The 26913-nt window shown below is 36.6% G+C and overlaps 4 protein-coding genes and 1 long non-coding RNA gene across 6 annotated transcripts in view; 3 read left to right on the plus strand and 2 right to left on the minus strand.

Annotated features, from left to right (window-relative positions):
- Window positions 1–4144: 4144 nt before the first annotated feature.
- Window positions 4145–9015, minus strand: LOC135796738 (uncharacterized). Its single transcript, XR_010549393.1, has 3 exons — window positions 8765–9015; window positions 8598–8635; window positions 4145–5907 (listed from the first exon to the last, which is right to left on the minus strand). It is a non-coding gene; the product is annotated as an uncharacterized lncRNA (long non-coding RNA).
- A 488-nt stretch (window positions 9016–9503) lies between these two features.
- Window positions 9504–10453, plus strand: NC2beta (negative cofactor 2beta). Its single transcript, XM_065308866.1, has 2 exons — window positions 9504–10003; window positions 10056–10453. Exons 1-2 carry the CDS (start codon window positions 9760–9762, stop codon window positions 10331–10333), a joined length of 522 nt encoding a protein of 173 aa, XP_065164938.1. The 5' UTR covers window positions 9504–9759; the 3' UTR covers window positions 10334–10453.
- A 663-nt stretch (window positions 10454–11116) lies between these two features.
- On the plus strand, window positions 11117–17270 carry LOC135795590 (uncharacterized). Its single transcript, XM_065307305.1, has 12 exons — window positions 11117–13584; window positions 13638–13755; window positions 13822–14232; window positions 14292–14459; window positions 14518–14758; window positions 14831–14930; window positions 14991–15581; window positions 15641–15749; window positions 15857–16016; window positions 16083–16280; window positions 16513–16835; window positions 16901–17270. The coding sequence occupies exons 1-12, from the start codon at window positions 11117–11119 to the stop codon at window positions 17093–17095; spliced, it is 5082 nt and encodes a 1693-aa protein (XP_065163377.1). The 3' UTR covers window positions 17096–17270.
- LOC135796733 (26S proteasome non-ATPase regulatory subunit 1-like) overlaps window positions 17185–26913 on the minus strand; it is a 98487-nt gene continuing 88758 nt past the window's right edge. The window contains exons 7-9 of one of the 2 annotated variants that reach the window (XM_065308863.1): window positions 17862–18540; window positions 17522–17789; window positions 17185–17462 (exon numbers count right to left, since the gene is read on the minus strand). In XM_065308863.1, coding sequence (XP_065164935.1) covers window positions 17392–17462; window positions 17522–17789; window positions 17862–18540 — 1018 coding nt within the window. In that variant the 3' untranslated portion in view covers window positions 17185–17391. Of the gene's footprint in view, window positions 17463–17521; window positions 17793–17861; window positions 18541–26913 lie in introns of both variants that reach the window. The other variant, XM_065308862.1, reaches the window with a different exon arrangement.
- The window catches only part of 5-HT2A (5-hydroxytryptamine receptor 2A), a 37112-nt gene continuing 34306 nt past the window's right edge, over window positions 24108–26913 (plus strand). Inside the window, 2 exon segments of the mRNA XM_065308865.1 lie at window positions 24108–24149; window positions 24213–24355. The gene's annotated coding sequence lies outside the window, so the exon portion shown is untranslated.

Raw genomic sequence — 26913 nt, forward strand, 5'->3', positions numbered from 1 at the left:
CCTGAACACCCGCGAACTTCGGTTGTAACTGCCTCAAAATGGCCGCCAAAGTTAGGCCTTTCCTTGCATTTTGCAAAACACGGTGAAAAACAAACCATATCTCAGGAACCCTTCGTGATATTTGAGTTTTTTCTTTGTTTTATTATAGGGTAAGAGTGCATTTTTAAGATGCCCCCCTGAACCCCCGCAAAATTCGCTCGCAACTGCCTCAAAATGGCCGCCTAAATTTGCCCATTTTTTTGCATTTTTCATAACACACGGTGCAAAACAGGCCATATCTCGGGAACCCTTCGTGAAATTTCAGTTTTTTATTTATTTTATGATACGGCAAGAGTGCATTTCTAAAATGCACCCCTGAAGCTCTGCGAAATTCGGTTGCAGCTGCCTTAAAATGGCCGCCAAAGTTAGGCCTTTTGCTGCATTTTTCAAAACACGCGGTGGAAAACAAACCATATCTCAGGAACCTTTCGTGATATTTTAGTTCTTTCTTTGTTTTATGATAGGGTAAGAGTGCATTTTAAAAATGTCCCCCTGAACTCTCGCGAACTTTGGTTGTACCTGCCTCAAAATGGCCCCCCAAGTTAGGCCTTTTGTTACATTTTTCAAAGCACGCGATCGAAAACAAACCATATCTCGGGAACCTTTCGTGATATTTGAGTTTTTTCTTTATTTTATGATAAGGTAAGAGTGTATTTTTAAGATACACCCCTGAACACCCACGAAATTCGGCGTAACTGCTTCAAAATGGCCGCCAAAGTAAGGCCATTTTTTGCAATTTTCTTTTGATTCTTATGATCGTTTCCTGGATTTTTAATTTCTTTGGATTCTGTTAGTTTTTTTTTGAAGGTGCAAGTCTGTCTCTTCGCATACCGTAGCACGGTGGCAATAAAAGTGACCCGTATTCAGAGCACCAAAGGGGGATGGTTGAAGTGACTCGTATTCAGGATACCGTTCGAGGCTAGCCGTAAAAGTGACCGTACAAAGGTAGCGGTACAAGTGACTCGTGTGCAGAGCACCTTACGTGGATATTTGTTTAACTGACTCTTATTTGCCCATTCTTTGGTTAATTATTTTTTTATATAATAAATTTTCCTTTTAACTAACTTATTATACAGAAAATTTTCCGTAGATCAAGAAATTGAAATGCGTTCTTGCCTATCTAATCTAATTAAGCAAAAAACAAAAAATGGCTATTTATAGTTGGTCACATTTTTGGACCTTTCACCTCACAAAAATTAATTAATTAAAATTATTAATATTTTTTATCTGATAAAGAATTTTCCAATTATTCAATTTTTGAACATTTATTTTGCGAATCTCTGTTAAACTAAAATAGATAGAAAGATTCGCAGAGTCATAATCTATGGACAATTCTCTATAAAATAATACATATTTTGTTGCAGTATTGTAAAGTATTCTTAGGTGGGCTAGAATACACGCATATGAATTAATGTAAACCAGTTTTTGACGTGATAACGTCTTTAAAATCGTTTTAGTCGGGTGACTGTTCAGAAACTGTGTCACGAGGCCTCTCGAGGCCGATCGCAGGTATACCCCCCTCTCGTTTTAACGAGAGAGAGACGGACCGATCTCCCGTCTCATCGCGAGCGCTGCCAGTCATTCCGTGAAACTTGCCACGCGGAATCCACACGAGCGGAGGCAGGCATAGCGTTCGAGTGAGTTGACCGATCTTCCGTCTCTCTCACTCTAGCGGCATACAAACGAATGGAGATTTTCTCGTGCGGTTAAGTTTTCGTTGAATGTTTAACAGTGAAACAAAATGTGAAGTGCAAGTGAAGTGTTACAACAATTGCAACAAACAAAACTTATATCACCAATAAGACGTTATCACGTAAACATCTCGATCGTAAACCTACTTTACAAACAACCATTTTTTTATTGCTTTCAGCGTGCGTATCTCAACAGTGATAGTGACCTCGTGCAGTTGCTGTCTGCTGTGTGCAACCGTGACCGGACTTTTGCCCCCAAGACGATCGCTCACACGACAACTGCTCACAGACAACTGCCCACAGTCATAACTACGCACACGGACAATTGCTCGCAGGGCTTTTGCTCACATTGACAATTGCTCACACGGACAATTACGCACACGGACAATGTATTTAATTTTTAAAAAATTTTAACAATGAATATTAATTATGAAATAATTTATATACAAATATATAACAATTAAGAGGCCTCGCTTGCACGCTAATAGTGTTTGATTTTTCAAATTAACTATTTGTTCATTCTATCTTAATTAATTAGCAATAAATATAACTCTTTGAAGTTTCACTTCTAGTATACTCACACATAATTTTTAATAATTACATAAATAAGTAATTAATATATGAATAATTGTAAATTTGCCAATCTCCTTAAGTATTGCATTATTATTCATTGTTTTTTAATAAATATAAAAAAATTAAATTGTGAGCAATTGTCCGTGTGCGCAATTGTCCGTGTGAGCAAAAGTCCTGTGAGCAAGTGTCAATGTGAGGAAAAGCCATGTGAGCAACTGTCCATGTGCGCAGTTATGACTGTGGGCAGTTGTCTGTGAGTAGTTGTCGTGTGAGTGATCGTCTTGGGGGCAAAAGTCCAGGAACCGTGTGCAACTCAAGGCACACGCAGTTCCATTTCGGTTATCGAGTGAATCGCGCGTTTTCATTGCGACTAGTTTTCGTTCTTAAAATCATAATTAGATTAATGGCGGAATGTTCAATTAGCAATTGACAGCATTTACTGAAATCGGATGTGAATGTGGTTTTGCTAGTGATGTAGTAGTAGCATGCGTCAATCGCGGAGTTATCAGTGGTTCACCTATAAGCGTGTGATATTCCGTCGGCCGTCGGTGATTGTTTTTCGCTTGTGGAATTAGGTACATTGCACTCGTTAACCTATGTGTAAATAACCTGCGTGTCCAAACATACTTAATAATAATTTGGATTTATGTTTAATTAGTATAAATAAACAACGTTGATGCCTGTTGGCGAAGTTTAGGAGGACCTGTGCCAAGGAGTCTACCGCTTCCATCGCAGAAATGTTAGAGATGCGCGTATTACAAGGCAAGTTTTACTTTCAAGAGATTTAGAGCTGTCTATGATTTTCGATTAAAAAAATGGATGTAGTTTTCAATGTTGCTAATAAAACATAATATAATATTATATACGTCTTCATACTTCTATCTGGTTTCCCCTTTACCGTTTGCAGGATTGATGTCTTAAATCATATTCTGAATAATTCTTAAGTGCGTCGAGCGTGTACAATATATAGGTGTTGTTTGTGCTGTGCTTTGAAAAAGTTGAATAAGGTAGAATCATAAATAGAAGAATCAAATAAGAATGATAAAAGCACTCGGTGGTCGAGTGGGTACGTACACCTTCTAACATGCTAGTAGGCACGGGTCGAACCCCAGGTGTGGAAGGCATTTTTCTCAAATATAAAAATAACAGGTGTAATTTGGGTTGCATATATGAATTGCAACGAAATATATGATAAATTGAAATACTAGTGATGGCAATAAGAGAAGTAAGAATGAGAGTAAGTGGAGAAACGGAGAACAGAAGAAATAAGAGTAGTAGTAGATGAGGGAATAGCAGAGAAAGAGCAGAAGCCATAAGGAAGAGAACAACAGAGTAGAGAAGAGGAGGAGATAGAAGAAAGAGAACGAGAACAGGGGAGGATCAATTTTTTGGCCCGTGTCGTTAGACAGTCTACTGCTTCGATGTGTCCATTGCTCCCGGCCCATCCCACAGCTACGATGTCTCTGCGCTTCATCCCCGAAATACTCAGGCATATTAATAATTTTTATGGTGGGGGATCACCCCCAGAGAGAGGGAACTCCTTATAAGGACAATCCTTATAAGGTCTTGTTCAAATATTTCTAAGTTTTAAGTCGTCTCAAGAGAGGCGACACTTAAAAATATTCTTACAAGTTCTGACCTGTAGCTGAAATGAAAGAAGGAACACACAAATCAATAAATCAAAGAAGTCAATATATCTTACTATTTCTTTATTAACAATAGAATACAAGTTTAGACTTTACCAGACAACAAAATACATGGCGCATATTAAAACAGGATTTACGACCTGCTTAGCTGCGCACATATAAACAAATACCACTTCGTACAGGTCTACCGGGATAAATAAATTAGTGAATAGCTCAATTTCTACGTCATTAAAATATATACAAATATACAGGGTATTACAAAAGGAAAATTTAAAGTGCAAAGAGAAAAACATTCAAACACTACAAATATCGCTCGTTTTTCACCCGACGTATGGGAAACGAAATACAGGGTGCTACCAAAAGAAAATTCGAAATGCCAGAAGTTAAATTCTAATAAGAGTCAAAGCATAATTTTCAGGGATGTGATGGAAACAAATCATAGGAGGCCCAGTCACTTTTAACATTTCTTTATTGAAATATGTATACAATGAAAACCTAGAATATATAATATTAAGCAATATATAACCCGCCATTTTGAATATATATATATATATATAATACTAACAAATTTTGCATAATTTTCGCGGCAATCATTGAAAACTATTATATAGGGTGTCCCAAGAAACTGTATCGTAAAATTTTAAAAGAAAATGAAACGTTCAAGTAGGGAAATATATCTTTAAAACCACAGTAAAACATCGAAGGAAATTAATATACAGGGAGATATAAGAAGAAAACGACAATATTTCAAAGGAAAATCCTAAGTGTAAATTGGATAACATACAACTTACCCCTTTTGACAAATTCACCACGGGAAAATATTTTACAGGGTGTTACAAAAAGAAAACCCTATGTCTCAAAAATAAAATGCCCAAACACTAAGACAAATGTTCTATTAAATGATAAGGAAAATATATATATATGTACTGGGTGATACACAAAAAAATTAAGATTTAAGTAGAAAAATGCATTCTTGCCGTATCATAAAATAAATAAAAAACTAAAATATGACAAAGGGTTCCCGAGATATGGCCTATTTTCCACCGCGTGTTTTAAAAATTGCACGAAGAGGCCTAACTTTGGTGGCCATTTTGTGGCCGCTACGACCGAATTTCGCCGAGTTTCAGGGGTACATTTTAAAAATGCACTCTTGCTGTATCATAAAATAAATAAAAAGCTAAAATATGACAAAGGGTTCCCGAGATATCGCCTGTTTTCCATCGCGTGTTTTAAAAATTGCAAAAAGAGGCATAACTTTGGCGGCCATTTTGAGCATGTTACGACTGAATTTCGCAAAGCTTCGGGGGTGCATTTTAAAAATGAACTCTTGCCCTATCATAAAATAAATAAAAAGCTAAAATTCGACAAAGGGTTCCCGATTTATGGCCTGTAATCCACCGCGTGTTTTGAAAAATGCAAGAAGAGGTCGAAATTTAGCGGCCATTTTGAGGCAGTCACGACCAAATTTCGCAGAGCTTAAGGGGTGTATTTTAAAAATGCACTTTTGTACCATCATAAAATAAAGAAAAAAAACTGATTAATCACGAAGGGTTCCCGAGATATGGCTTGTTTTCCACCGCGTGTTTTGAAAATTGCAATAGAAGACCTAAATTTAGCGGCCATTTTGAGGCAGTCACGACCGAATTTCGCAGAACTTTAGGGGTGCATTTTAAAAGTGCAGTCTTGTACCATCATAAAATAGAGAAAAAAACTGAATTATTACGAAGTGATTCCGAGATATGGCTTGTTTTCCACCGTGTGTTTTGAAAAACGCGAAAAACGAGCAAACTTTGTCGTTTTCTTCGTTTTCTATACTACCCGCAATTATAATTAACAAGGCCCCCCTAAATCGCGAGCTATTGCAACACGCAGGTCATAAAACATTTGACCGAATAATATAACTTAATAAAACCTTACCAATGCAGTGCTCATTGGAGTACTAGGACACAGCTAGGATACTGCAATTAAAAGAAAACATAAGTTAAAATAAAAACATTGCATACAATATAATATTATATTCATAAATCGGAGAAAACAAACATTTTGGGCTGAGTAGCGCAAGTCAGATATAAGTTACTTATTCAAGTACGAGTAAGTACAAACGCAAACATATAAAAATTATGGATATTTAATGCACACATTAATCAGTAACAAAACACCCTGCAGATGCATGTTATATGCATGATATACATCATATGAGTCGCGCGAAATACGTCTAGATACGCCAGCGACCGGCACGAAACTGGCTGCAATCCATCGATAGAGCAAGCAACAATATGACAATGTGCGTGCAGCATAAACCCCGTAGGCAAAAGCAATAGATGCGCAAAGCGGCCCACCAATGACACGCGATCTTGTGCGTGAATTGCAACAGGCATGTTACCTGCGATCACAACTAAACTAAGGACGTGACAACGTGCGGCGTGAGGGGATGGCAACGACGACACACTGCATTCGATAAGAAAGTGTAAATTGTGTTCCAAACAAACACGATGCTCGTATCTAATGCCAACGTTTGCTGATGAATATAGTAATAAAGAATACAATTCTATTTTATGATTGCCTGAACTAAAAGGCAAGTGCCATCTCTGCATGCTACAGATAGTAGTCCCGCAATTAAAATTATTAAAATTAATCAAAAATTAAAATTCGAGTTGTGTAATTCTAATTTCTCACGGTGAAAGATTTTTTGGGGTAAAAGGGAAAAAAAACGTGACTAAAAGTGTAAAAAGCGCAATTTCTCTTTTTAACCCAATTCATTCAATTGCGAATATCTCGTATACTAAAAGCGGTAGAAAGGAACGGATTGAAAAATATTAATCTACGAAAAATTCTCTATAAGACAAAGTATTAAAATATTGCAAGATGTGTTTCAGCAAAGCAAACATGGTCGCAACAATTCATAATAAGACTACCTACGCGGTTCGCAATAGACACGATACCTGCGATCTAAATTAAACTAGAATATGCTACATGCAGCAAGTTGATGCGGCGTGAGAAGACGGCGCGCGGCACACATGCGATAAAAAGTTGTTTATGTCGAATCGCTGATAACAGCACTGTATACAAAATTATTCTCGTGGCCACGTTTGTTGATAAATATAAAAATAAATCGTGTAACGCGATTTTATGATTTTTAGTACATCCTAGTGCCATCTATGAATGCTATAGATAGTAGTCCCGGAATTTAGATAATGTAAATAAAATAAATACAATTAATAAAACAATAAAATTCAAGTCGGGAAATAATTATTTCATGTGCTTAAAGATTGACCGATGTACCTACTATTACTATACTATTTAGGTTTATATTTTAGCAATGAACAATTCCAACTTAATTCTAAAGACAATTTATACTCAAATAAAAGGCTCGTAAAAACGTTTTGTTGCAACTTCAGTAGAAAAAATTATAAATGTCAACTGAAAGTTTTCTGCTGAAAACTATTATCACACTTGACCAAATTATCACATTTGACCAAATTACCAAATTTACTAAAATAAAATGATCAGAAGAATGGTTTATAGCAACATCCAAAATAAGAAGTGAACAATTTCAAATTTAATTTTAATTTTTCTGTGGAAAATGTGGGTTTACATTTTATCATATTTCGGGCATACTATTAGAGCAAGAGAAAAATTTTACTAAAATAAAATGTTCAAGGAGGCCTTCTATAACAACTTCCGAAATATAAACTTTACATTTACAAAATAAAATTTTTCTGTGGAAAATGTCACCTCACGTTTGATCAAATTACAGGAAAGCTATAAGGCTAAGAGTAAACTTTTACCAAAATAAAATACTCAGGAGGATTTTCTATAGCAACATCCGTAATAAAAACTTTAAATTTCCAAATTTAATTTTTCTGTGGAAAATGTGACCTCACATTTGATCAAATTGCAGAAAAACTATAAGTCGAAGAATAAAATTTTACTAAAATAAAATACTCAAGAGGACTTTCTATAACAACTTCCGAATTAAAAACTTTAAATTTCCAAATTTAATTTTTCTGTGGAAAATGTGTTTATATTTTATCAAATTGTGGGAAAACTATCAGTTCAAGAGTAAAATTTTACTAAAATAAAATACTCAAGAGGACTTTCTATAGCAACATTCGAAATAAAAACTTTAAATTTCCAAATTTAAATTTTCTGTGGAAAATGTGACCTCACATTTGATCAAATTGCATGAAAACTATAAGTCTAAGAGTAAAATTTTATTAAAATAAAATGCTCAGGGAGACCTTCTGTAACAACTTCCGAAATAAAAACTTTTAATTTACAGATTTTATTTTTCTGTAGAAAATGTAAGTCCACATTTAGTCAAATTACAGGAAAACTATAGGTCCTAGAGTAAAATATTACTAAAATAAAATGTTCATCAGCACTTCTTATATGAACATTCGAAATAAAAACTTTAAATTTCCAATTTTAATTTATCTGTGGAAAATGTGCGTTTACATTTTATCAACTTGCGGGAAAACTATTAGTTCAAGAGTAAAATTTTACTATGATAAAGTGTTCAGAGCCACGTCGCTCGTGCTTGACAGAAATTTCCGCAAAAAAGAAGTTTCAGATATGCATTCTCTAATTGCAATAAAACCGTAACAACGAAAAATAAATACTATCAACGATGAAAAAATTCACTCACCAGTGTATCGAACACCGTAAATGCAATGGGAGTAGATTCTGAAATAAACAAGAAACAAAACATTAGATATACAATTTCGGACAATGTTCAAAGGAATCCGAGTTTGGGAAGAACCTAAACTTTGCCTTAAAAATCGTCTTTGCCATTATTTAAATAATAATATGTACCAGGTAGAACAGCCGCCCGTCCTGATCTGCTGAAGACAAAATGCAAGCGATCCCAGATACAAGCGAAACTGTAGTAAACACACAAAACATTGAATTCCAAAGATAACACACGCGATAAATATTTAGCGACTAAAACCTGTCGAATAACACTAAATTCCAGTAAACATAACGCGATATAACGAATTTACAACACGATACACGAATATCCATTTAAGTATTACTACTCATCGTACGAAGTAAGGGTTGCGCGCCGGCTGCGCAACAACTGGACACGCTGACTTTCACTCGCAGGAATATTTGTAGCAAAAACATGCATTATTGCGCCATCTGAGGTTACTTTTGAGTACGTCAAGAAAGTACAAAGTGTACCAAAAAGTGTGGCGTGCATATGAGGCAGTGAGTGATCGGCTATGAGTCAGTGTACGGTCACGCACTTAAATAGCAGTGCCCGTGCGTCACACGTACAGGCAACTGCGCATGCACCACCCTATCTAAACGAATAGCAATTTTTACACATAACTCAAAGCTTCAAATGTAGAGGTCGCTAGAATGTATTAATTCAAAATAAATGAACTAAATCTTGCAATTTTAATAAAAATATTCATCAATTTAGCAATAAATAAACATAATACACTGCATAAATCGTCAATGAAAGCACATATTTTCTTTAAAATTGCATCAAATCTCATCAAAAACTACAAAAAGTTTTCCGATATATTGAATTTATATGATCTACTGACGCCGTCGGACTCACGACCAACCAGTACCCGAACCTGATGTAAACATGCCAAGCAAGGCCCAGAATCAGGCCCAAATCAGCTGTTAACACCAGATATTCACAATACGATATTAGAACAGTAGGAAAGTTTAGAAATACACCCCATCACGCACCACAACCAGTAGATAGATACATTACATTACAATATTGAAGAAACCTTCATCACCCACAAGATTACTCCGGTTGACCGCCATATGCGCGTCAAAAGACATCGCCAATGAGCAACCCCAACACGTCCGGCGGCACTGCCGGAACAGTCGAAGACGATGAGTTAACCCTTCCTCGTGCCAGCATCAACAAAATGATCAAAGAACTAGTCCCGACTGTACGGATAGCCAATGAGGCACGTGAGTTGGTACTCAACTGCTGCACTGAGTTCATTCATCTTCTCAGCTCTGAAGCAAATGAGATTTGCAACCAACTGAATAAAAAGACTATTAATGCAGATCATATTTTTATGGGTAAATGTTAACAGTCAAACAAAATCAAAATATCTAATCATTTCTCTTCCAGCACTAGAAAAATTAGGATTTACAGATTATCAAGCAGAAGCAGAGGCAGTACTGAAAGACTGTAAGGCTGTTGCAGCCAAGAGAAGGAGACAGAGCACAAGGCTGGAGAATTTGGGCATACCAGAGGAAGAGCTGCTCAGGCAACAGCAGGAGTTGTTCGCAAAGGCAAGGCAGGAACAGGCTTTTGCTGAGCAACAACAGTGGGAACAATTGCAGGCAGCTGCACAGCAAGCACAAGCAGCTGTCCAGCCCAGTGATGATCAAGATGATTACTCCTAATTCAGAATTTTCTACTTAGATTAATTTCCAATGCAAGGATGTGCTGTTTTTATTTAATTTATAATCCGTAATACTATGACGCAAATGCGAACTGGAATAAAGTATAACTTTTTGACAAAATACTAACTTACCTATTTAAAATGTCCTCAGATCTTAATGAATCTTGATCGGCACAGTACAAACTTTGAAATCCAGAAAACATGGCTTTTAAACAACTGAAACAATAGAAGATAAATGTTAGTTGCCGAAATCGTAGATTTATTGACGATCCGACCGCCATCTACCGTTAAAATCGCGGATAATAATAAAATATTTAAATTTGGCGCGCAAAATAAACCTGCGCATCTGTGGGGAGACAGCCGAACTCAACCGATATTACTGTTCGTGAGAGCCGCTGAGGCTCAGAACTGATCGTAATAGTGCAACTAATTTAATAATTCATATCTTTCAAATGGTGTGTTTATATCTATAATTTGCGTAAGTATATTATTTAATTTTTAAAACATTTTATAGCCATCGAAGCAAGTGTAAAATACCATAGGGGCAATTTTAATGTTGCATTTAAATTTTGAGGTTAGCGTTCTCGCTTTGGATAAAATAAGCGGTTTAAACCAACAGAGGTTGAGAACCATATCTTAGACTTGTTTTATTTTCCATTGTGAATTAATGGAATCTATAAATACGCCTTGTTCGATAATTTAATTTACTTTGCGTATTTACTTCAAATAAACATTATTGTTTCAGGTGTAATTTGCACATAAGAATTAATTCACATAATACAAAATGGCATCATCAAGTCCTATTGAATCTGCAACAACAAATATTGTAGCCACTGTTGCTGTGGCTTCAACTGCATCAACTGCAAGTGTGAAAACGACTGTATTTTCACCAGATGACATTAAAAAAATTGGGCTTGATAAGATCATCAACAATGATGTAACAACTAAAAGTTCTGAAACTGTTGAAGATAAAACAGAGAAAATTGATGAATGTAAGTCTGAAGAAGAAATGAAACAAGTTGAAGGTAAACTTGATGATAAAACTGAGAAGGTGGATGAAGATAAACCTGTTGATGACTCAGAGAACATTCATGAAGATGCTAAAGTTGAAAATGTTGAAGAAGGTAATGCTGCTCAAGAAGTTGAAGAAGATAAGGTTATAGAAAAGGATAAAGACAATGAAGAATGTAAACAGGTTGAAGGAGAAAAAGATATTGACGAGGAAAAAGACTTAGAAGAACCAAAAGATATTGAAGTACAGAAAAATATTGAAGAACAGGAAGAAGCAGTTGAAGAAGCAGATGATAATGAAAAGCATAAGGAAGTTCAGCCAGAAACAGCTGAGGAGGAACACATAGAAGAAGCTAAAGATGGTGTAGAAGAAGGTGATGCAGTTTCTGAAGATAGTAATGATGTAAAAGAAGTTGTAGAGACACCTGTCTCACCAAAGACACAAATCACGTTCCGTAACAATCTCAAACTTAATATGCAGAGAGTGCTGCAAGACAAGAAGATCACAATTGTTGCAAAGAAAAAAGCTCAACAGCTTGTTATAATCAAGCGTCCTAATCCTGATGTTGTTGAAGGCAAAAAAATCAGAGTAATGCAGAACCGTATCATCCACGTGCAGAAAAAAGTTGATGCTGTAGATTCTGTCAATGGCAAAACTCTAAAACTAGTAGGAAAAACAGTGGCAAAGCCAGTTGTAAAGAAAGCTTCCGCATTTGATTTTGACGATGGTGACGAAGGAGCGAGTCCTGTTTTTAAAGCATCTCCTATGCGTACGTATAAACGTAAACGGAATGATGGTCAAGACACAAGCGAGAAAAAAATAGTCATTGTCCCAGCTGTTAAAAAGATAGAAGTGAAAGAAGTCGCTGCAACTGTTCCGCAGCAAATTCCAAAAAAACGTATCCCACTGAGAAAAACTGAACTCGCGGAGCAGAAAATTGAGTTTTATGATGATGATGATGTGGATGATGATCTTGATGAAGAGCAACTCGAAGAAGAATCCGATTCTGAAGAAATTATCATTGTTCAGGTTCCCGACAAGACCAAACAAACGGAACTTGTTGTTGATGACGGAGATGAAGATGATGACGAAGATGACGAGGAAGAGATACATTTTATTACTGACAAAGATGCTGATGATTCAGACTCAGAGGATCCACAGAGAAAAATGATGAAGAAGTATGATGGAAAAACTCAGGCCGAAATAATTCAAGCAATCAAAAAGAAACGCGGAAGGAGAAGCAAAGCCGAACTTGAATTGTTAGCCAAATGGGATAAAGAAACTAAAATAAAGAAGAAGAAATCAGACGAATCTGATGATGAAGATAAAGAAGACAATGACGAGGATGATGAAGAAGATGAAGAAGACGAGTCACAAGTTGAGAAGATTATCATGTCGCCTACTAGAACCGGCCGTGTCCCTAAACGCAACAAATTGTTCGATAATTTTGTTACAGGCTCTAGAGCAGCACGTAAACCGTCAACAAGTGACTCTGAAACGCCAAAAGTTCAGAAGACACAACCACAGACTCCAAAAGTTGTTGATGGTGAAACGCCAACTCCGAAACGCAGAGGAAGACCACCAAAAAACAAAGCTGTCGAGACACCTAAACCCACACCTGTTGAAGAAGTCCCTGAGGAAAAATCAGAAGTGAAAGAGGTTCAGAGTGTTACACAAGATGAAAAGTCCGAAGCGGTGCATGTAACAGGCGATTCGGAGGTGATTGTTATTCCAAAAAAGAGGGGCAGGCCTGCACCAGTTAAAAAAGTTGAAGCAGTTAAAGCAGTTTCAGAAAAATCCGAATCCGAGGAAGAAAAAGATGAAGAGCTTATTGTAAAGAAGCCGCGTGGTAGGCAGGCGAGTAAAACCGAAGTCGAAGAAGTGAAGAATGGATCCGATCCGAAGGAAAAGACTAATACGGAAGAAGAAGTTGTTTTGCCCCGAAGGGGCAGGACGGCGGCGAGGAAGACGGTCGACGAACCTAAGGTAAAGAGCACGTCGCGCGGCCGGAAGCGCAAGATGGCCGAGCGGCAAGAAAGTCCATCAACATCAGCCGCCGACGACGGTGTTGATGAACCTTCGAAGAGGCAGAAGGTAGAAACGCTTAATGAACCTGTTGCAGATCTAGGCGCGACGCCCAAAGAGGAAGGCGCCACCACAAAAATGTACAGATTATTAGTTGCTAATTTAGTTGTTAACGTAAGAGAACGGATGGCTGCCGCCCAGGACCAACCTAAGGGGTATGTAAATCAACACCAAATCATTTTATCAAATAAATTAATTGTTATTTTAGACCTGGTCAAACTGAAACATGCGCCATTTGTAAATTCAATTGTAAGAAGGCCGAGTGGAATGCGCACCTACAACGCGAACATAATAACATTGCATGGAAAACATCACAAGAACCATTGGTATCAATATTAACATTTTTTACTAAAAATTATTAAGTTATTCTAAAATAACTGATCGATTTTTAGGATTTAGATGATCACTATGTGATCCAAGCAGCTTTATTGAAATTATATCCGTCTAAACCATACACGTGCGACTTTTGTCAGGATAGTAAGAAATCCGCTCTGGGTTTCTTAACGCATAAAGTCACATGTAACAAAACACAGGAACAAATTGAAGAGCTGAAACTCAGTTGTGACTTGTGTGATAGACGTTTATTGCCACATCAAATTGTGGATCATGATAAATATCATCGAAAGATGACTTTACAGAGAGCTAAATCAAATAAACCAGACTCTGATAATAGTGTTGCTAAAGCAGATGGTACACCTTCTAGACGAGCTGCTGCGTTAAAGGCTTCGGAAATGATTAAACAAGTAACAACCACCGAACTATCCACAACTGAAGGAAACGCTCAAATCCCGTTTAAAATATTGGTATGTTTAATTTAGAAATAACATTAAAACATCAAAAACTGATATTTTTATGCTTTTAGAAACAATTTTATGTGAAAAACAAACCTGATCATTCAAGTATAAAGAATTTAATCAAGAAAACGTTGGAAGCTGGTGAATTAGCGTGTATTTTCGGTTGTGAACAGAAATTCTCGGAGTTGCATGCGATTTATGAGCACTTTGAAACATGTCAGAAAAAAACTGAATTTGTAAGTATAATCATATGCTAATATTGTTGTTACTAATGCTGTCTACATTTTATTTTAGTTTTTCATTTGTAAACTTTGCCTCAATGTATCTGAAGTTATTCCGGACTTTAAAAAGCATCTTAGTGATAAACATTCCGCTGAAGTTGAGAAAAAAATGACCGACGGCGATACTTTTGTTGCCGATGAATCAAACGTCGCTGAGGATCCTGAGGAATTTGAAGCTGATGAGGTTGAAGACGACGATGACGTTAGTAATAGCAAAAATAAGCCAGGGGAAACCAAAAACATTAATACATTCTGTAAGTATTTTAAGCCTAAATTTCACAAGTATTAAATTTTACTGGTATTTTAATATGCATTTATTTTTATAGGGAAAATAGTAAAATTTAGAAAGTTATCAAAAACTCGAAACGCTCCTAAAGGATGCCCGCTTGGCAACAACGCGATCGTTTACTCAAAAATGATGGATTTGTAAGTGATTTTCTTATTTTCACCTTCAAATCATTCTAACTGAAATTTCTGCATTTTTAGTTGTTTAACTTACTACTCGAAAGAATTATTCACCAATTTCCCGTTTAAAAAATCAACATGGTTTGCTGTGAATAAAAATTATATCGGTCAATATCTGCCTAAAATGAAACAATCAATACCAATCGGACATGTCTTCGGGACAATTAAGGCAAAACCAGATAACACTGCCTTTATAAGATACCGCTTGTTTGAAACGGCATTGGTAAATGGTGTTGTGAATATATTTTGTGGTGGACCTATAACTGCAATGGCTTGGGCACCCACCGATTATAACGAATCGGAGTGCGAGCAGATACTTGCGGTTGCTGTGCAACCAGATATCACTAAAATATACGACTATACTAAGAATGATGTACATAAGAGTGTGATTCAATTGTGGAATTTTGGAGTTTTGCAAAATAATCAGCCGTTTAGTGCAGTTCCACACTTGGAGGTGATTATTGCGCATCAAAATGGCGGTTGCTTTTCGATGGAATGGTGTCCTTCGGGAGCGTATGAAGGTGGTGATGGAGTTAGGTTAGGGTTGTTGGCGGCTTGTTGTACGGATGGGAATGTTTATTGTTATAGTGTTGGACGAGGCAATTTATTGAAGTAAGTAGAAAAACATTAGAAAATTATTCACTACTATATATTTTTTGTTTGGATTCTAGTGAAAAAATATATAAACCGAAACCAGTTTTCAAGCTGGTTATGACTAAGGAATGTGATATTAATTTGGCTCACAGAGGTCTATTTCCGACAAAATTATCATGGTCTAAGGTAAGTGCTGTTTTTATCTACCTCTATTTTATATTTCACTTTTATGTGCAGTAAATTCCACAAAAATTTAATCGGCAGGAAGATGGCTTAATTTTTTATGATTTCAGGCATCAGGACATAAATATATAGCAGTGGCTTACTCAAATGGAATGGTAGGAATGTTTAATATCAGCACAGATAGTGAATTGTTGCAAGAAGTTGACGCGAACAACATCAAAGTGTTCTATCCGTATTTTTGTTTCAAGGCGGATGATATCGAAATAACTGGTTAGTGTTTTCGTAAAGTTTAAATTAAAAATTTCCGAGCAAATATATTAACTTTTATTCTTTCAGCAATAAGTCTGAATTATCTCGGTGGTGGTAATCGTTACTTGGCTACCGCTTCCGGCACGAAAAACTTTAAGTTTTGGGATATTCAGTCGATGGCGTTGACACCCTTAATCGTAAATAAGCGCGCGTGTATTAGTCAGATATTCTGGCCCACAAACGCGCTGACGATGTTTAATTGCAATGATGAATGTTCAAGCAACGGTAAATAATTAAACGTTTATATTTATATTTTCTATTACCAAGTAAACTAAAACGTGCAGAATATTTTCTAGGTAACAATGAAATTGTTACAGGTCAATAGTTTGAGGTTTATTTGCAGAATTTTGTAAATACATCTGTAATTAAAACCTGAAGCAACACATTTTATAATCAATATCTGCACTCGCGGATATAATAGCGTTGTGAAATATTAATGTGAACTATTATTTCGCAGCATATTTAACGATGACATCAACAAATCTCATCGAGTTCGATTTTGTGCGCCCAACGTCAATGCTCTTCAATCACACGGGCTCACGCTGCATCAGTGGTTCGGATTGGGGCGGCACGGTTTATCAAGCTAACGAGGCGGGTGAAGTGACATGCGCTACATATCGCGACTTGGTACCATTTGCGTTGGAAGTGCCTTGCAAACGATACGTTTGCTCTAATGCCCGAATCATCGCCGACGACAATATTTGTCTGTCGACTAAAAACAAGCAGAATTTTGACATCCTCCAGAAAACACATAAGGTTTTATTCCATGACTACAATTTGGTATGATTCTAATATAAATTTTGATTGGATAAAATTTCTGATTTATTGTTTTTGATTTTTTATAGACTAAGAAGTCAAGCCTGAAAACTCAAGAGCGCGCCGCACATGAACTCAGCTCTCCGGATTGTTCCATGTTTCCAATACAAGCGGCAACCGCCATCTGCACGAACAGCAATCGTTTTAGTTTTCTCTTCAACGCGGTCGGTTACAACATTGGTTTTGTGCGTGTGTTTCACTCGAACTTTATGAACGTTTTATAATTTTTTATCTTTAATTTCTTTTCTAAACATAATTGTAAATAGAAAAAATACTTTTTATAGATAATAAAATCTACAATTAAGCATACTAGTTTAAGAAGATAACGTTAAATTTGGATTATTTTGTAAAATTATTGGTAATACACTTTTCGTTCTCAATAAATAAACATAAAACTTGTGTGTGCTTATTGAGTTGCCTAGCATAACATTGCTTTGTACTTTGAGTTGCGTCTTAAATCTTGCAAGTAAATTTAGTAGCCTAAATCAATTTCCGCGAAAATTATTTTCATTGTTGTAAATTAATCTTCATGCCATTCGAAGGGTTGCGGAGGTTCGGGCTCCTTCTCCTCCGACATGGATGGTCCGTGCGCTGAAAATTAATTTCAACGCGGCGTGCATGTGAGAGGTTTCACTTAATGAGCAAATTACCTGACACAAACTCGACAATCTCCTCCTCCTCAATCTTACAGCGCTTCAGCATGATGATGCCGCCATTGCTCACGTCCTTGATGGGCACGTGATTGCCATCAGTGACGAAAACCACCGCCTTGAGCTGCGGCTGCATCACGCGCGCCGGATTACTGATTATTTCAAAGTCTGCCTCCTTTTCCGTTTCCTTTGGCTTCTCTTTATCTTTTTCTTTATCGTTTGATATAGATTTATTACCGGACTTTGATGAGGCATGCGCTTTCTTAAGCTGCTAAGATAAATTAGGTTAGGATATGTTATACCTGCATTTTAACTGTGAAATAAGTATTTATATACAAACATTTTCATCCAATTTACTCTTAAGTTTATCATATTTCTTCTTCTTTCTTGCAGCAACACTCAACAAAGCAGATGAACCTCTAATAAGTTCTTCACGTTTTTTCTCCTCAACAGCAGGAGGATAACCATATGTCGAAGGTTTTGCATTGGATTTAAATTGTAAAATAGGCATATTCAGATCTCGGTTTAAACCAATCAAGCAAGTTGGTGTGAAAGCTAAAGATAAGCAATGCGCCATTGGATACCAATACCAGTAGTGGGTAAAAAGCATTGTCCCCACGCAAGCAAACATATTCACATGACCAGTGCGCGATTCCAAACTCAACGTAGCATTGCGTCCGCCGCCATCAATAATACCCTGCGCCACGATAGCCCCAAACTTGCTCATAACATCTTCGTGCTTATTCTTGATCACATCAGCGTATTGTGCCCGTAATGCGGTGGAGCGTGGGCAAGTTTGTTCCGTATGCTGGATACAGATCAACGCCGAGGCTATCAAAGCGCCTTGCCGTACGTAGTTTATCGGATCCGCTTGGATCATAGGTTCCAAGATGGCGATCGCTTCACGTAGGCCGGTACCAGCGCAAGCGATACCCAGTGCCATTGCGGAGGCATAACGGACGTGCGGGTTGTAGCTTTCAGCAAGGAGGGAAACCATGGAAGGACATAGGCTTGGGGTCCTGAAAGGATGCAATAATTACTTCACGGGAAACAAGGCGTGGGGAACAAAAGTTTTAAGATTATGTTTTTTTGGGTATAGACGAGATTTTTAATTAAAACCAGCCCCGCCAACCCGCATTATCTGCTATCTTTCGGCCTGCATATTCGGTAATGTTCGATTATTCCTGCCGGTTCGTTGATTGAATTACGTCGGACGTTTCAGATTTTTCCAACTGTTTCGCTTCGATCAATGCTGAACAGACATTCGACAATAACAAATGGCTCTGGGTGAACAAAGGGCAAAGAAAAAGAAAAGCAAATTCTATTAGTTTTTGTTCGATCGGTGGAGCAATGTAGGACCATTGATTGTTTCCGTGAAAAACGCATATTGCATCATTACCCACTCTCGTAATCAAAAAATGCATTATTCTATAAATTGGGCATTTGCGCATTGAATTTGGAATTTTTTAAATCTTGCTATTTTTATATTCTAAATGTTTATTTTATAATTTTTGGAAAAAAATTGTTTTGTTATTTAAATTACTTATTACTTATTATACTACTTATTTAAGAGAAGGTTGCGAAGAATAGCTGTGCCATTAAAAAGCAGTTTTTTCCTTAGCATTCCTAAAGCAATGCAATTAAATATTAATTAATATATTAATTAAATACCACTATGCGCATACGATGAGAAATTAATTTCTCTTTAATATAGTACTTCTATGTATGCTGTGCATTTAGTAACTTCAGTTTAATGAAAAATAGTCTTATGCACTTTATTCAAAAACTGATAAATAAAACCTCATCAAAAATAAATGGAATAAATTTGAGTTAGAGATAATTTTCCACCAAATTTCAAAGTGGTTTCGAAGATTAACTCAGTTCACATCTGATTTGAAAGAAAGTCTATAATATAAAAATCAATCGCAACATTTGTTGGTAAGCGCATAACACAACAACGTCTGGACCAATTTGGCCAATTCTTTTTTTAAATGTTTGTCAAAGTCCAAGGTTGGTTTTTACGGCAAAAAAAATTTGAATAATTGCCGGGAAAACCCTAAAGACAGCCCTTTTCCATAGGATAAAAGTTGGCATTGAGATTCAATCATAATTATAGTTAAATAGTCGTATCCGAGATGGCGCACTGAAGTGCATTATTAGCAATTCTTTATATAATTAATTTCTTTAAAATAAAATTCCGATCTTATTGATAGAATTGACTCATATTATGTATAGAACAAAAGAGTAAAAACTTCTCAGCGATTTTGACCATTTTTTTCGTCAATTATTCAAAAACTATTTGCAAAAATTTATTTTTAATTTTTTCCACAAGCTTCATATATCGAATGATTACTTAATCTCATTTGCCGGTCTAAATTAGTTTCATGCAAATTCGCAACTCTTAAATATAACGCATTAAATTTACGTTGTTCCCTCAAACCGAAGACATTGATAAACACAATAGATGATTGTTTTGTATGTGATTGCAAATTGTTTTGCTATCATTGCCGGTCGCCGGCGTGCTGAGGGAAAGAGCGCGTGATTATTTGCAAATGACTCCATTCGTAAATGGCATGGCTCATGCCGCGGCGCAAATTCGGCGCATTAATCGCCGGAAGGGTCCTTCGGCGACACGCGCACGTCACTAATTGCTGTCATTACGCGATTGATATATATCTATATTCGATCCGCCGGCGCGCGCGTTATGTCCGAGCCGCGAGGGGGGCGGCAAACATCGACGACAAAGCCAGGCCACCAGCAGCAGCACATTACAATTAACTTGATTGCTTTGAAATTATCAACATATCAACGCAGTGCAAAACATATTATTAAACGACATTTATGATATCGTGTACACGCGATTATTTAATACCAGCTTTTATACAAAGAAAACTCTTTAAGGATGGTTTATTTTTCTAATAGTATATGATTACTTTGGTTAATAAACAGTCGCTTTGGATTATAAACTACGAGATATTGTGCGTTACTTCGTCCGTGTAGATGTAAATAAAAAGTAGGCTTACTAATTAATTTCTTGGGTCTACTTCTGTGCCGCCTCCGCCAATTAGTTCATCAATACTTCAATTTTACGGTAGAAAAAATATATGTGAAAAAAATCAATACCAATTTTTAAACCTTATTTGAAGCAATATTTTTCAACAAAAATTGATCTACTTGTTTTTCTTGGTCAAAAATAACACTATTTAAAAATTTACCAAAATTGGTTCAGTTGTTATGAGTTGAAACCAATAAAAACCAATAAAAATAAAGTCGTGTTTGTTACAACATTTATAAGTCAAGAACGCCTGGGCAGATTTTGATGATCTATAATTTGTTGGATTCATCTCGACCCAGAATAGCAGAATAATATCTAAAATATAAAAATGAATCGCAAAATCTGTTGGTAAGCGCATAACTCAACAACGCCTAGACCAATTTGGCCAATTCTTTTTTAAATGATTGTTAAAGTCCAAAGATGGATTTTACGGCGAGAAAAATTCGAATAAATGCCGGAAAAACCGCAAAGACAGCCCTTTTCTATAAAATAAAAGTTGGCATTGAGATTCAATCATAGTTATAGTTAAATAGTTGAATCCGAGATGGCGCGCTGAAGTGCATTATTAACAATTTTTTATATATTTAATTTCTTTAAAATAAAATTGCGAATCTTATTGATAGAATTGACACATACCGTGTCTAGAACAAGAGAGTAAAATCAAATTACATTTTTATTAAACACTACCGGGACGAAGTCGCGGGCAAAAGCTAGTTATTTAATAAAATCATCTAAATTCGCTATTGTTGAATGTATTTTTGTTCCGTTAATAAAATTTATCTCCCGAGCGCGTTGTAATTGTCCTAATTGTGGCAATTAAGTCCATTTACTAGTCTTTGCCGGTGGTTGTGAATGCGGCTCTGAATGCCCTGAAAGGTTTCCGTTGTCCGGCGTCCGTCGCCAACGGACAAACTGATTGTAATCCGCGCATTCGCGTATTATCGTGTTTCCCTCTTTGAATGGCGCTGGCGTACACGCGTCATTGTTCAAAGCAGTGCATTTCTACAACTTGTCAAAAACATCCGTGCGTGAAAGAATAAAACGAGGCAAAAAAAAAACAACAACGTGCAACATGTTTCTTTCAGCCCCTTTGAATGTTGGAATTATTTGTTTCGCACTGTTTGGTTGCATACGGTTGTTTACAGCCGCATGGCATTAGTTGCCTAGCAACGGCTGCGTTTGCCAGACATCCCTGGAAACACAACAACAGGCAAAAGCATAAAACGCTTCGGGCGCTTCACGCTCTTTCAGTCTCATAACAAACGCAATGCGTTAAGTACCATTAAAATAGTTTGTAATAATGCCAAGTAAATTTAAAATTAAAGCAAAGTGGATCTAGACTACTTTTATATATGTACTCGTAACTGTACATAAAATGTTTATTCACCGATGAAACTTAAACGCAGTGTGTTAAAATGTGGTAAAACTGTGTTAAGCCACGAGTAATTTTCATTTAATCTTCAACAACATAGCATAAAAACTCCTTCAACACATTGTAAAGAATTTTCCTTATTAATTCGATTGAATTAATTAAAAAATCTTATAAATATTTCCCTTATTTTGTTATGCTCTTTAGAAAAGATTCTTTGTACTTTTTAACTAATTTATGAATGAATATCCAACGCTCTTTTATCATTGAAATTATTTTTAAAATTTTTATGTGCAAAAAAGTGAAGAGGCTTAAAATTCAGCGACTCCCCTAAGCAGATGATAAGGATGAGCCGGACTCAACAATAGCCCACGCCATTAACCTCGACTGGAGGGGTTGGCGCGCATTTTTCTCAACCCCTTTCAGCACCAACCCCTTTGCTTGCCGCAGGACTCAGTTCATAACACTTCGAGTGGCACTATGGGACTTTCGATGTACCTACGACGCAAGGACGACACCAAGGACTTTAATTTACATTTTAATTCGGTCTTTTTATTGCTATTATCGTTGTTACGAGCCGCGTTTTAATTTAATTTACTATCGCGCTGATAATAAGGGTTGAAATGAGAAAATTCAAAAATTTTCATAATTTCTGATAAATATTTAAATTTCAACATATATAAAACTAACATTCATTAGATACCAAAATGATAAATAAAAGTTTTTTGAATAACTCGCATGGTTATATTTAGTTTTTAGTTTAAACTCGTAATTATTTGAATAGAACTAAAGCACAATATAAATAATACAAGAAATTTAATTAAAAGTTAAATTCCCCGAAGTGAACATTTTGTGGATCAACGTAAACAATTGAATCCAGAAACCTCGTTATTCTTTTTTGATTTTCATTCCTCCAAATTGCTAACGAAGCACAAGCGATAATGAACCTTGATATGTATTTAAATGCTGCGATGATGATTCGAGATGGCAATGTTAATGATGTAATAATTAGAACTTTCAATTCCGCGTAGCCGCAGCCGCTAATGATTTTTCAAATCATTCGAAACGCACATATTAATCATAACACCGATAACGAGTAAATTGTAACAGACAACAAATTAACTCTAATTATTATTCATTAAAAAAATCATCTGGCGCCTGCGGATTCTTCTATGCGACTAAATTGAGAGCGAAACATGAGTAGACATTTATAACACTGCTTGTTGTTGATTATATAGGCGGAGTCAACTTTGTTGTACGCAGACGCATTAAGTTTTAGTTTGATTTAGTACAAACTCCGGGCTGTTGTAAACTAAACTGCTTAAGATTGATGCATAGTCTTATCACCGACTTAGTTTCCGGCAGGTAAGTTTGTCCGGTGTGAAACGTGCCCGAAGCTGGAAGCTTTGGGCATGAAAAAGCTCCGAAGGTGCGCGTGTGCTCTCTTCCCAACTCCTCGCTGCTGGCGTTGGCGGCCGCGGCTCCCAACTCGCCGCCGTCAGTATCGGCACGACGTCGGTCGCGTTCGCTCCCACCATCACACCACATCCTCCCACGCAGCGCTCGCAAAAATTACGCGCGAAAAAAGTTTGCGGTAACAATTAATAACGAAAGTGATTAATAAAAAAAAGTTTAAAATAAAAAATAAATTTGGATACATTTCAAAACCAAGGTAGTTTCGCTTTAAATTTATTAACGTAAATATTTGTATGTTAATTTAGTATTCAACAGTTGTTGAGATGTTTATTATTGCGCCTGTGGTAATTTATGCCCAGGCATTAATTATGCATACAGCCAGGCACCATATATACCAGATTGATATTAATTGCTGCCGCCTCCATTCGGCTTTTTCTTCCACAACTCGATTAATAATTTTCGAGCGAGCTTCGTCGCTTAATTACGCAACTTTTCCTTATATGCCGTGCGTATACCACACACATAATTCCCAACACATAAACAACAGGCCTTCAATTGTCCAATTGTAATTTAAAATTTCACTCACTTGTGTTTATCTCGCATGTTAATGCGAAACGGACATAATACATATTGATCGATAAAGAGATGGGCTGGAGATGTGTGATGTGTGTGGAGTAAACAATTTGCGTGTCCGTTCGACAAGTGATTTACGAGTGTTTAGTTTCAGAGCACAAATCGTTTTTAAAACAATACACAGCGCGCAGAAATATTTATATCATAACTGACATGTATGCAAACACAATAAAAATGAAATGATTCGGCGAATATTAATATGCATTCGTTGGTTATAGTAATGCGAAGTAATTCCGGTTCCATTTAAGGTTAAACGAGCATTAAAGTGCAGGGATGTGTGCTGTATTGCTTTGAAATCGCTTGACTTTGATCTTGGAAACGACAAAGCAACCAGAGCATTTATCAGCGATTATTGTTTTACGTAAGCTGGCATGCAACACACATCACACATCACAAACAGCAATTGTTCAGTGGGTTGTCTACAATAAATCAAAATGTTAGTTTCTGAGCTTTTACTTTTAGAAAAAGAAGAAAAACTCAGCGAAACAAATGAAAGCGTCACTCACTCTTCTTGAGCGTGTGTGTGGTTTGGTAATGGTCGAGCGTTTGCAGCAGGTCAAAATGTTAGGAAAACGCTTGAAACATCGTTACTTAATCACTGCGCTCCCTCGACGATGAAAAACCGTCTGACAAGTCGAGTACTCATTCATTCCTCATTCAGTTTCATTGCATTTCGACTTTCCGTCATTCCGACACCCGACCTCCGACCCTTTTCGGCCTCGAGACGTCTCAAAGCTCTCAATTTCGATACAATTCTCTCCTCGAGACGCCGGTGAAAATCGAAGCAATTAAATTAAAATTATTTTTTTGTGTAAAACAACAATATTTTCATTTAAAGCATTAAATCTTTTGAATGCAGGTATTTTTATCGATGAACTGAAGGTAAAAAATGACCGTGACACCGAAAATACAATTTGGATATTTTTAGCTCATTGCTTGCTTAGCATATATCACTCCTTTCTTTTATATTTGTGTATCATGACCAAGGTCTTCGTTCGTTTAATTTCATTAAACATTTCAAGGATTTCAATCCGATTCAATTTCTTTCATGTCGATTTGCTTTATTCTCTTCATTATTTTTTTGGCAAGAAATTCATCGTTTGTTCGCAAATTAGAAAAAAGAGCGTCCATTACTCGTGTTTACTATGAATTGCGATCCATTTGCATATCAAAGTCAGAACATTTTTGGCGAAACGAAAACAACGCCGACGCGTGCGTCGGCATGCCAGGCCAGTGAAACCAGTCGGTTAATGAAAGCGTAATGAAAACAGGTTTGCATTTTTTATCACATGCTAAATTTCCATCATTTGATCAAAACAAAATGCTAAATTTAATCTAGGCAACACAAATTTTAATATAGATGTAATTTGGGTTGCATACGGAATAAAATAAATTCTAAAGAAGCCAAATTTTTGACATTTTATTTTGCAGCAGAAAAATATAAAAAGCTGTCTACTACAGCTTTTTGATAAAATAAGCCGATCACAAAATAATTTTTTTCCAAATTACTTTTTATAATTAAAATCGTCCGCAGCGATGATTTAAAAAGAGTTTTCCAAACATAATTATTTCGCTCGAGTCAAAATGAGTTTAGGCGTTATTCGGTCATTAGTCCTTTGTATACTATTAAACTCGTTTGTTGTTTGTTTGGATTTATTCCGAATTAATGCGATAATGAAATCAACAGCCAATTAAGCATTAGCAAGCACATTGGAACTCGGAACTAAAAGGGGAGCAGCACAGCAAATATTGGAAAAAACGTGCCATAAAAAAACCAAGTCGAATGTGAAAATGTGCAAATGCGCAAATTGCGAAACGTTAGCGCATCGTTTGTTCGAATGCATTCGATGTGCGGCACGCTAATGACTTGCATCTATATAAATGACCGAGTAATGCGGAAAACATGCAGGGGCCATGTGCACGGGTGGCCGAGCCAAAAGTTCGTTCGAGTTATGTCAGAGAGCACACTATCCAATAACACATACCGAAACGTTGAAAAAAATTGCTGCTGTTAGCATTTTAAAGCATTTTCAACCGAAAAAAAATTCCACAGCAAACTCGTTAGTAGTTTATTTGCTTGTGGGTAGATGGCAGCGCTGTTATGTCAATCATAAAAACGTAACCAAACATTGTCAAGAAAAACAAACGAAAGTCACAGGCCTAAACAAACCGAAAGAGAATAACACTTTAAGCCTCCGGATTGTTTTCCATGTTTTTCTTTGTTTCACAGAGAAAAATTCACTAAAGAATAAAAAAATCCGAGTTATTTCTTCTTAAAATATGATGGATACAATAATAACCTAATAGAAAATAAATAAAAAGTTTGGCGTTACAAAGGCGTGAAACTTCTCGGCAGTTATCAAAGTTTTTTGGCGTGCGTTCATCGTCGTGAATATAAAACACGTTCACAGCCCCACAACCTCCAAAAGTCGATTATATTCGAATTTTTGCGCAGTCAAAGCCCCCAAACAGTCAAGTGGACTGATCTAGTCAACCCAATAAACACGTTGCCAACACTGCCATATTCTAACAATGTAAATTCATGTCAAACATGTTTTATCTGTTTGCACAAACGCCCTGCGCCCCTGCTGGGAGAGCATTCGGCAAACATTTAACAAGCAGCAGGTCGTAAAACGTAAATTCCGAGGCTTCTGAAGAGTATATGTCTGTATGTGTGCCTCTGGAGTGTCGTGGCAATTGTTTGCCAGTCCTTGGTGGTTTGACACTAATAACTAGGCATAAATATGCCGCAAAATTGCTCGCTTTCCAACGCCTTCAAACACTCAAACTCATTAAAACTCGTCGAAATCGTTGTTCTAATGTAGCGAAATCCGCTCCAAGACAAGGGAATTGAGAGCTGAGAAACGCGCCGAATTATCATTATTAAGAGACGCGAACTTACGAATAGAAGCCACAGGA

Source organism: Atheta coriaria, unplaced genomic scaffold (assembly GCF_025399875.1).
Source record: "Atheta coriaria isolate IRGN ID8LTWV9N9 unplaced genomic scaffold, Caltech_Dcor_3.1 hic_scaffold_7_pilon, whole genome shotgun sequence".
Classification (NCBI taxonomy): domain Eukaryota; kingdom Metazoa; phylum Arthropoda; class Insecta; order Coleoptera; family Staphylinidae; genus Dalotia; species Dalotia coriaria.